The 12,117-nt window shown below is 42.7% G+C and overlaps 1 protein-coding gene across 6 annotated transcripts in view; it reads left to right on the top strand.

Annotated features, from left to right (window-relative positions):
- The first annotated feature begins 3,074 nt into the window (after positions 1 to 3,074).
- The window catches only part of LOC101163095 (CUGBP Elav-like family member 3), a 34,771-nt gene continuing 25,728 nt past the window's right edge, over positions 3,075 to 12,117 (top strand). The window contains exons 1-4 of one of the 6 annotated variants that reach the window (XM_023959632.1): positions 3,075 to 3,626; positions 4,723 to 4,860; positions 5,632 to 5,785; positions 6,941 to 7,023. In XM_023959632.1, coding sequence (XP_023815400.1) covers positions 5,641 to 5,785; positions 6,941 to 7,023 — 228 coding nt within the window. In that variant the 5' untranslated portion in view covers positions 3,075 to 3,626; positions 4,723 to 4,860; positions 5,632 to 5,640. Of the gene's footprint in view, positions 3,627 to 4,218; positions 4,505 to 4,722; positions 4,861 to 5,607; positions 5,786 to 6,940; positions 7,024 to 12,117 lie in introns of those variants that run through there. The other 5 variants (XM_023959634.1, XM_023959631.1, XM_023959636.1 and 2 more) reach the window with 5 other exon arrangements.

Genomic DNA, 12,117 nt, shown 5'->3' with positions numbered 1-12,117 from the left:
TGCCGCTTCCTCCCGCTAGGATTCACAGCTCTCCCAGAAGAGGAGGCGGGACTGATGCTCCGGGCGGAGGAGGGTCTCAGCGGAAGCCTCCCGTTACGTCATCAGAACCCTGTGAGTGTCACGTGGCTAAAATTCATGGCAGCCTGAATTTGACCGTTTAAAAAAAATCCGTTTTAAGCGGGAACGCAACAGAACAGAGATGTTGAAGAAAGTCAGTAAGTAAAGTTACTTGAGCTTTTTATTTTGTCCAACAAGTGACTTATTTAATTTAATAAAACAAAAATAAAACCTGTTGGGATTTTTTTTCTTTGCAATTGCGCATGCGCCTGACAAACTGTTTACAGCAGAGTTTGGAAAAAGTGGAATTATCTAAAAATCCTTTATTTCTGTCCTTAAATGCTGCGTTTTATGGCTTCATTCAAAGTTGTTTCACAAATGGACGGAAAAGCAGGAATTAAAATTTCAAAGCCATCTGTTTCAATAAGTAACTGGTTACATTTAGTTCTAGAATACGGATTTTTAATCTGGATTTAATTTATCTTTATCCTTACATCTTTAGGGGTCATTGGGACAAATATTCCTTGAATTTTTGCAGCACAAACTTGCATTTGATAATTTATAAATATTGTAAATTAAAACGGAAGCACAAAAGAAAAAATATCTGATTTAAAAATGTATTAATTACCAATTAAGTCACAATGATAAGTGATTAATTTACACCTGATAGCTCATCTAAAAACATTGCTAGTTATGCAATGTCTGTGGCTCCCTGGATCCTATTAAAATGCAAGCAAAAAAAATTTCTGCTTTCTAAAAAAATAATTTGAGGTACATATTTTCCATAATAATCTAATTTCCTAACATCTATATTAAATTTATTGGAGCCGTTAGCAAAAACTCCACAGGGACACAAGAGTTCCCTTTTTAATCAAGACTTCTTTCATCTCTTTAGAAACTTAGATAAGTTAAACAGCCTTTCAGGCTGGAAGTTTACAGGTTTCAGGGCTTTATTAAGGTTATATGTGTGTCATTTTTATTTCTTTAACGAATATTTATTGAGGTGTAAATCGCTAAGATTAGCTTTTTGTGAGGGAGCATCCAGAGACGAGCAACCCAAACACCAAACTGACAGTGAAGAATGCAGTTTCTTTTCTAATTTAGCATTTTTATTGGTCTAAACCAGTAAAAGTACAAATGAGACAGTGATAAATTTGAATTCAAGCCCTCTGCGAAGAGAAGAATCAAAGATTTTAGCATTGTGCTGATTTCAAAGGCTGCTGTTTATATTTTTTTCTCAAGTTTATCTTTATTCCTGCAATATTTACCACTGGGGGAAAAAATACAACCGCGGAGGAAAATAATTAGACTTTCTGTTTTTAGAATCCTCAGAGGAATTCAAAATTCTAGTGGAAACATACTGACTTCATAGGAGTTTTTTTTTTAAACCCACAAGCTTAAATAAACATGACTAATATAAAAAGTATAATTGGATTTTTGTTCCATAAATCTTTAAAGATTTAGCAGCTTTTGGTGTCATGTAAGAAAAATGATCAAAATTGAGTTTAAATGTAAAACAATTATTATAACTAAGTTTGTTAGTCAGTTCAAGTGTTTCATGTATTTATGTTTACGAGGCCCAGAGAAATATTTGGGAGCATTTTAAATACAAGTCCAGCGTCACCTATGAATGGATTTGGTACAAACAATGATAGAAACATAACTTTGATCAAAAATAATATTTGAAAAGTAAAAGTCAGAATAATAACATGCAGAATCACTTTGCAGCAATTAAAGTAAAAGAGCAAAATGGTAAATTGTTCTTGTCGTTAGGATTTTATTTATATTATTATTACTTTTTAAAGCATAACCTTAAGCGACCATATTTTTGATTGCTTTACTTTAAAATGCTTATTCCTTTACATTAGGTTCTTATTAGTTCACGTATTGATGTTTAGATGTGCTTTCATCATCAGGTGGTCGTTTTCCTTCCTGATTGTCACCAGAGAAAAGCTCAAAGAGAATTCTGTCTTCGTCGCGCGTGAGGGGCGGATGCAGACGGGATTCGGTGCCTGTCGGCAGATGGCGGCTTCAGCCTCCTACACTAACCGAAAATATTCGGTCACGGGCCTGTAACGGTGAGGTTAGGAGTAAGGCGGATGTCGGTGAGCCCGCCTGCCTCCAAAAGCACCACAGCGTTGCAGCCTCTGCTCCAGATCGTGACTCCTTTGAAGTTCCGCCGTGCGTGCGCATGTGGGGTGTGTGCAGCCTGCTGTCATGTGGGCTCATTGTTTACATGCTGCCGAAATATCAAAGAGGGCACGCGCGTGCTTCAACTGGGACATGCGTGTGCGAACACACTCAGAGATAATGCATTTCCCTCCGGTTGGACAGGCTCCGACATTTTTCCGTCGCACCGACAGGGAACTTGTGGACGGATTTCAGCACCGCGGACAGCTCCACGGCGAGAACAAAAGGCGGATTTAAAGCGCTTGATGTTAGGGACCGTCACCATTTTACTACTGTCACAAACACCAAACACTCCCAGCTCCACAGCTGAGCTTCTCCAAACATTTGGACACTCACGAACCAGTAAAAAATAAAATATTTGTCCAATGAAAAAATGTAATTAAGTAGACCCTGACAAGAAAGTATGCAATTGAAAAAATAATATGTAAGAAAAGATACGCCACAAAGAAGTAAAATAAAAATATAAAACATGCAGAAAATGTAGGGAAAAAAAGAATAAAAAAGGCTTAACAGAAACAGTAGATTTTACACGTGTATCTTTTTCTCTCTTGTCTTAAATTTATAAATAATTAAATATCAAAACAGTTCAAATTGGTTAAAAAAATCAAATTGGTTAAAAGAATATAGATAGATAGATAGATAGATAGATAGATAGATAGATAGATAGATAGATAGATAGATAGATAGATAGATAGATAGATAGATAGACAATCACACTTTAAACACATAGTCCCATGCAGTGTTAATTTATTTAATATACTATGTGTGAATATTTGGTCATTATATGTAAGTATTTGCATTATTTTATGCATCCAGTACTTAGTTTATTAACTGTAATAGGCGTACCTCTTAAAAGGTTTTTGAAGATGGCCTTCGCTCTATTTATATAATGTTGCATAACTTTTCTTCACATATAGAAACATGGGGTCTAGTTTTGTCTGTTATCTCACATAATCATATACCATTAAAGCACATTCTCTTTAGATTCTCTCTTTCATTGAATAAATCATTCATGTTTTTTGGTCGAGAGACATTTTTGTTTTATATGCTTGGACATAGAAAATGCCTTTTGAAGTTAAAGGGGCTCCTAAAGCTAAATGGAAATGATTAGGAATCCGTATTTTTACATTATTTCAAACAGGAAGATAGAAGTTTGATGAGATGTTGATCTTTAGATTCTCAAATTCTACTTCAAAACAAGTGCCATCACTTTGAAACGTTTTTACTGTTTGTTTGTTTGTTTCAGACTAAACATTCCAAATGCATTAAAATGTGTAACCCCGCTATGATGAGACAGCGATGATTTCAGAAGTTGTTCTCAAGCCACCCATGACCCGCAGAAGAGATCAAGCCCCAGCTTGTGACTGTAAAGCACGGCGGTAATGGCAAAATGATTTGGTGCTGTGTTGCAGTGACATTACGAGCATTACTCTGTCATTATTTCTTTACTGAGGCTGTCTGTGTTGCTAAAGTTTGTCTTAAACGGGGTAAAATCAGACCTCAAAATAATAATCAGGTTATCATTTCAGTTAAGGATTTGTTTAAAAGATTCATAGTTTGATGAATGTTTAGTCCCTATTAAGTATATTGTGTTCACAACGTCATCAGGTAATAAATGAAGAGAGGATGTAAAAAACGTGAATTTTGGGACAATTTTCCATCTGACCTGAGTATAAATAATTCATGAATGTGCATTAATAGCTGCTATACAGGCAGATGAGACAGTAATGATTTATTAATGTTTTATTTCTGTGATGTAATGTACTATAAATGGATAATTCACTCAGCTTTTAAGGAATAAATGATCCAACTAAATGTGTAGTAAACGCGAGGAAGTGACCCTTAACGTCCACTAGGGGGTGTTTGCCTGTGATATTTTGGGCTTCAATATAGTGAAAAAGGATCAAAAACATCAATTTGTTGCGTTTACATCTTTTGTGGAGAATTAGAGCCACAATCCTGCCCCCTCCCCTCCCCCCACCCCAACCCGTCTTTGTCTCCGGTTGTGACCGATGCGTTAGTTTAGCGACGGTCCCTGGCGCAGACATCACGGCTCCAGCAGCCCTGGGGAGGGAGGGATGGAGCTGATGGACAGGGAGGGAGACACCGGCTTACGACGTCAAAGCAGCCCAGACACGCACGCACACGCACGGCCAGCAGAGGGGAGGACAGCCGGCCAGACCGTCTATTCCCCCGCGGTCCTCTGAAGAAGGAAGGGAGTCTGAATTTTCCTCCGTCACGAGACGCGTTTTAGCCAGTAAGACGTTTGTTTGTGCTTTTTTCTTTATTTTTTTTTTATCTCTCCCCCCCCCCCCCCCCCCCCCCCCCCGCGCCTCTCAAATCCCAGATTTATATTTAGCCGCGGAACCGACGGAACCGACGCGCCTCACGCGGGAGAACGAGGCGGATGCCGAATAAAGGAGCGGGGCTGGATGTGACTTGTGTTGTTCAAGGGGCCTAACTTGTTTCCTCCAGAGGCGCTCCGGCGGGCAAATGAACTGAGAAACTGAGGAGGAAGAACTCAAGAGCCGCGGGAGAAGGAGAAGAAGGAGGAGACGCACACATCCACTGGTCGCGTCGAGTCTCATTGCCACGACACGAGCAGCACCACAGGTATTTGAGGAGAACTCTTTGTTTTGAGTGAGGAGGAGGTGTGAGGAGGAGCTGCAGGTCATTGTTGTTGACAAAGAGCTCCTGCTGAGCGGCTGACGCGCTGTCACGTCTCCGCTGGAGCTTCAGCATCCTCAGCCAGAAGCCCCCAAATGACGCGGAGGGGGGGGGGGGGTGGACTTGAGTCCTGATTTAACGCCTCTCATCCCGTAGACCCCGTCCCTGATCAATATAAAAATACAGAAACCCAAAGAAATAAGAACAAAATTGAAGTTCTATAGTCTGTAATACAGTCGTTCTCATCAAAGTGTCTTGAAAAAAGATCTAATAAACACAAAGAATAAACCCTTTTATGACATTTCTATATTTCTAGTGGGCCTGTGATCTGATTCAGACATTCTTAGGCCAAAAACGCAGCTTTAAACTTCACAGAAAAAACACAAATTATTTGGTTATAAATACGTTCAGTTTTTCTTTTGATAAATCAAAACAAAAACCATAAACTGTTCTGAAGACTGTATATTTAACTCTCACTTTTTGTTGCGCTTTACCTGATTAAATTGACAGTTTAAGCTCTAATCCCAGTAAAAAATCTGATTTCTAAACCGCTTTCTTGTGAGTATGTTCTCCAGGATGCACGCAGACACGGTTGGAGCCTTCCAACTCCACACTCCCTCTTGCACTTCCATCCCCAGCCTCCTGTTTGCACCTCCTGTGCAGTGTGAATCCGAAACGGCGTGCGTGCTCCTGCTGACTGCTCTCCCCGCTCCCCAGACTTCTCAAATGAAGGAGCCCGACGCCATCAAGCTCTTCATCGGGCAGATACCCCGAAACCTGGAGGAGAAGGACTTGAAGCCCATTTTTGAGCAGTTTGGGAAAATCTACGAGCTGACGGTGATCAAGGACAAATACACGGGGATGCACAAAGGTGAGGGAGCGGTGCTGGGAGGAGGAAGTGTTGGCTCCTTTCAGACGAGGAGTTCCTTTGTATTTTCTGGCTTTTATTGGATTTCCTGTAAATATGATTTAGGTTAAACGACTTCTTATTGAGCCGTTGTCCCTTCAGAGGCTTTTTCAAAGACGTGTGAGAGGCCAAACACCCAAAGGCATCATTGATCCACTGAGAAAAACTGATGCTCTTGGTTAAGGAGCTGCTCCTTAGAGTCAGTGGTTGATTATTTCTGAGATTGCAGCTGAGGATTGTGGATCAAAATGAGACGATCTCTGGCAATTTGTCTGAAAAATCATACTTTTCTTTCCTCCTTGTGAAAGGAAAAATTCTATTTGATTTTTTTTAATTAAAGGTAGCTCCACTTGAGCCCCCTTTCATCTGGTAATTAAAACTCTGTCTGTGTAAATCGACCTCCTGGAGGCGATGGATCACAAATCCCAACTGTACTTCAGTGGTTTACGTTTTTTAAAATTCACTCAAATAAAGAAAATCCAGAGGATTTGAACCCCCGTAGGGTTCACCGGGTGAACACAACAGGTGAGGTGAGGCCTGAAGGTCTGCCGTTGCATCTGCTGGTGAGGAGGCCTTTCCTCACCTGGAGGGAAACTCAACCATGGGTCGGACCTGTGGAGGTGATCACAACCGAGCCACGATCCTGGCCGTCATTTTTAATGCAGACGAGAAAACAAAAAGCCTTTTCTGAGAAACCCATCAGTCACAGGGGAGTCGAGGAGGCCAGGTGGTATCAGTCCTATAACACCTACAACACCTATTCTGCATACATCTCCATATTCATGACTGGAGAGGGCTTTAAAGGTTAATGAAGGCCTTTCTCTATTATGTGGAGCTGCATACATTTAACAGTGTTATTAAATACTCATTCTGACGGCGTGTGTCTCCAGATATTAGGATTTAATAATCCCGTAGATCTCAAGTGTTTCAGCTTGACAAGCTGGAGTTGTTGTTTTTTTGAGTTGGGGGGGGGGGGGGGGGGGCTTCTTAAGAAGTGGTGGAGGCTGATAAAGTCTCAGGTTTATATAAACGTTTGGTGCAAAGAATGTCTTTTATTTTGAAATTTTGAACACAAAGGAACCCACACACACCTGCGTTTGCTCTCGTGTGTTTGTCTAGGATGTGCCTTCCTCACATACTGCGCACGTGAGTCCGCCCTCAAGGCCCAGAATGCACTGCATGAGCAGAAGACCCTACCGGGGGTAAGTGTGTCACCGTCTTCATGCGGGGAGGGGAGGGGAGATGGCGGGAAGGCGTGGACATATGCCGGAGCATTAACAGAGTTTGACGTGTGGGGCTAAAGAGCCTCTGTGGCTGTGGTGCTCAAACAAAGGTCACTGAGAGCCCCGCCCCCTTTATGTTTCATATGTGATGCATCCACACACATCCATCCACACACAAACATCCATCCACACACACCCATCCACACATCCATCCACACACATCAATCCACCCACATCCATCCACACATCCATCCACACACATCAATCCACACACACACACATCAATCCACACACACACACATCCATCCACACACATCCATCCACACACATCAATCCACACACACACATCCATCCACACGCAAACATCCATCCACACACAAACATCCATCCACACAAACATCCATCCACACACATCCATCCACACAAACATCCATCCACACACATCCATCCAGATACATCCATCCACACACAAACATCCATTCACACTCATCCATCCACACAAACATCCATCCACACACATCCATCCACACAAACATCCATCCACACACATCCATCCAGATACATCCATCCACACACAAACATCCATTCACACACATCCATCCACACAAACATCCATTCACACTCATCCATCCACACAAACATCCATCCACACACATCCATCCACACACATCCATCCAGATACATCCATCCACACACAAACATCCATCCACACACAAACATCCATCCACACAAACATCCATCCACACACACACATCCATCCACACACAAACATCCATCCACACACACCCATCCATCCACATACATCCATCCACATCCATACATCCACACACATCAATCCACACACACACATCCATCCACACGCAAACATCCATCTAGATACATCCATCCACACAAACATCCATCCACACACATCCATCCACACAAACATCCATCCACACACATCCATCCACACAAACATCCATCCACACACATCCATCCAGATACATCCATCCACACACAAACATCCATCCACACAAACATCCATCCACACACAAACATCCATCCACACAAACATCCATCCACACACAAACATCCATCCACACACAAACATCCATCCACACAAACATCCATCCACACACAAACATCCATCCACACACAAACATCCATCCACACAAACATCCATCCACACACAAACATCCATCCACACAAACATCCATCCACACACAAACATCCATCCACACACAAACATCCATCCACACAAACATCCATCCACACACAAACATCCATCCACACACAAACATCCATCCACACAAACATCCATCCACACACATCCATCCACACAAACATCCATCCACACACATCCATCCACACAAACATCCCTCCACACACATTCATCCACACACATCCATCTACCGACATCCATCCAGACACATCCATCCAGATACATCCATCCACACACAAACATCCATCCACACAAAACACTTACATCCACACACAAACATCCATCCACACAAACATCCATCCACACACAAACATCCATCCACAAAAACATCCATCCACACACAAACATCCATCCAGATACATCCATCCACACACACATCCCTCCACACACATTCATCCACACACATCCATCTGGACACATCCATCCAGATACATCCATCCACACACAAACATCCATCCACACAAAACACTTACATCCACACACAAACATCCATCCACACAAACATCCATCCACACACAAACATCCATCCACACAAACATCCATCCACACACAAACATCCATCCAGATACATCCATCCACACACACATCCCTCCACACACATTCATCCACACACATCCATCTACCGACATCCATCTGGACACATCCATCCAGATACATCCATCCACACACATCCATCCACACACATCCATCCACACAAACATCCATCCACACACATCCATCCACACAAACATCCATCCACACACATCCATCCACACAAACATCCATCCACACACATCCATCCACACAAACATCCATCCACACAAACATCCATCCACACACATCCATCCACACAAACATCCATCCACACACATTCATCCACACACATCCATCCACACAAACATCCATCCACACACATTCATCCACACACATCCATCCACACAAACATCCATCCACACACATTCATCCACACACATCCATCTACCGACATCCATCCAGACACATCCATCCAGACACATCCATCCAGACACATCCATCCAGTAATGGCGTGAGTCATCTTGCCCACATGTCATTGATAGAGACAGACGACTATGAATCTCACTGCTGAAGTGACTTCATCTCCTCTTCTCCTCCACGCCCCCCCCCCCCCCCCCTCCCTCTGAATTCTAATCAAAGTTAAATCTAGCTTTATTAGCATAGCCAGGCAGCAGGTGTGCTGCCAAATGACATTTCCAGAGCTAAATATGACATGACAGCCGCGTCTCTATAATAACCGTCTATACGGGAGACAAGGCGACAAGGCAAGGAATTACTGAGACAGAGCGCGCTCCCAGAATCGCTGCTTCCTCTTTTACTAACAAGCCGTTACCCCTGTTTCCTTTTAGTTATTTTTGTTCAAATCTACAACATTGACTTCTAGTTCTTTCCCCTCCTGAAATGTTGGCTCATGACTGTGGATTTTAAAGGAAAAAGAAGCAAAAAAAATAAAAAAACCCAAAATAAATGGGGCTGATATTTTTAATTTCAGGTAATTTCTGAATATGGAAGAATCCGAAACTGCAGACATACAACATTTTAGGCTCAATTTCATTCAAAAATTAAAGTCAGATTCATCTTTTATTTATAATTAGGCAGTTTTTCGCCAACATCTAAAAACCTGTGTCGTTTTCTTGGACATAGTTTCTGCAGAGCGGCAGGAGTTCATTAGAAATTCACCTCTGAATTGTGGGCAGGACCACTGGTGCAGAGCAACCCCGCCCCCACTTTACATCACCCATCCGTTTACGTGCTCTCTCGCCAGCTTACAGCCCCTCACACCTTCGACCTAACATCACCAGACTAGCAAAGATGCTAGCTCAGACGAGGAGGCTAAGGCGTATGTGAATCTGGTCAGAGCAGGGAGCTTGAAGCCCCGCCCAGCATATTTTTACATCACAAATACGATCTTTTTCAAAAGGCATTTTTTTCGTCTGCTACTAAAATACACGGAAATATTCAGAAATGCAATTTTAAGTTTAATTTTCTTGTTCTTTCTTGTCCTTCGTTATCCAAAAAATTATTTTTTTTTCTATTTAGGAAAATAGATTTGATTTCTATATATAAGTGGATTTAGATTGAGAGATAACAACCTTTTTTATCGTTGGGAAGGAAATCCAGTGCTAATATTTTAGATTATTTTGCAAATTCAGTAACATTTTTCTCTGTTTTTGTACATTTCATAGTCAAAACAATCATTCTGAATAGAGTTTAACGCCTGCAGAGAAACTGCAGCTAGATAACTGAAGGGTTGGGATATTTTATAGTTATTTTTTTATCATTTTTTCACTCTCCTCTGAATCCTTTCACCACCACCCCCCCCCCACCCCCCCCTTTGAGTTGCTGGTCGTAGCTGCAGTCCGGAGGCTGCTGGGAATGGAAAGGCAGTTTTAAGGCGCACACCGTTATTATCGTGGCGACAAAAGCAATCCCATTGTTAGCGTGACAGTAGCGTAACCTTCCCGACCTCTCACAGGGGGATCAGCGGGGCCGGGGCCCGTGCTAAAGCCCCCTCTCCCCACCGCTCCCTTCCTCAGAAACTCCTACCTCTAAGCCATGTGGAACCCACTAAACCCGGCGGTTCTGCCACTCCCCTCACCCCTCACAGGAAAAAAAAGGGAGCGTGCACCATCTTATTAGCTTCGTGCACGCCCACACGGACAAGATCTGCTTCCCACCACTGTCACCAGCTGTGGTGTAATTGTCATGTAATTGCACCTGCGCTGCCAAAGAATAATTAACTTTGGCATCTCATGGCCAGGGCGATACAAAAGGAATGACATGATAGCAATTATGGGTCTGGGAGAAAAGGGCCTGAATGAAAGCACACCTGAATGTAAAGAAAGCTGCCATTAACAGTCAGCTCACTTGGCTTTGAAGCATTTCCTCCTCTCTGGGTGGAAAGAGCTGCTCTCACTGCTCTTTTGTCTCAGTTAACAATGGGAAAGGGAAAAAAAGGATAGAAAAAGAGAAAAAAGTCAGGCCGGGGCGAACAGATGGCGGTATCTCAGCGGCACCTGGTCCTGTGTTTAATTTCAGGTGAGGGATTTGGTCTGGAAGTGAGAGGAGGAAGGAGGAGGGTGTTAAAAAGTATGTTCCACTTAAAGCGAAGGAGGAAAGTGAGAGTTCTGGAGTTGGGAAGATGGAGAACGATGGGAATGGAGAAGAGTTGCTCTCATTCTGTCTCATTCGAGCTGTCAGACCACTCGTCTCACATTCATATCAGCAAATATTTTATAAACCATCTTCACCCGTAAAATACAAGCTAAGTTTTGCTCAAAACATCTGCAGGATCTTTTAATCCAGCAGTCAGTCCATACATTAGGATTGTTTCATTCCTTCCCAGGAGTCGGTCAAACAGATCAATACGGTTCTCACGTCTGTTGGCTGAATGGGAGCCATCTAGCTTAGCTTAGCTCAGTTTAGCATGGAACCTGTTGAGCTGATCCGTCAGGCCAGCGGCAGCTGTGAAACAAATCACTCCGCTGCTGCTTTTGATGGTTCAGGAGAAGAAACCTGATGCTGCAAAGCTTATTTCTAAATGGAGGGGGAGGCGGGTGCTTCATGCGTTTTCGTTCCTATATCTAGAGATACAGCTGGACGGATGATTGTCAGCGCTCTCTTCCCTCCAGGTTTCGTTGTTCCGTCGGAGCAGAATCTGATCTTCTGTGTTTCTGGCATGAGGTGGAAGGAGGACCGTCTGACTTATCCTGACATTAACTCAAGCAGGCTGGACGCAGGAGCTTGATCAATCGTCAGGGAAAACGGCCTAAACTAAATACAGCCCAGGCTTTTTCCAGAGAAGATATGATAGGAAGTTGTGATGCTGAAGCCTGCAAACTGTGCCCACAACGTCCAAG

Source organism: Oryzias latipes, chromosome 11 (genome assembly GCF_002234675.1).
Source record: "Oryzias latipes chromosome 11, ASM223467v1".
Taxonomy (NCBI): domain Eukaryota; kingdom Metazoa; phylum Chordata; class Actinopteri; order Beloniformes; family Adrianichthyidae; genus Oryzias; species Oryzias latipes.
The sequence above is the reverse complement of the archived record's forward strand: the minus strand, read 5'-3'. Positions and strand labels throughout refer to the sequence as shown.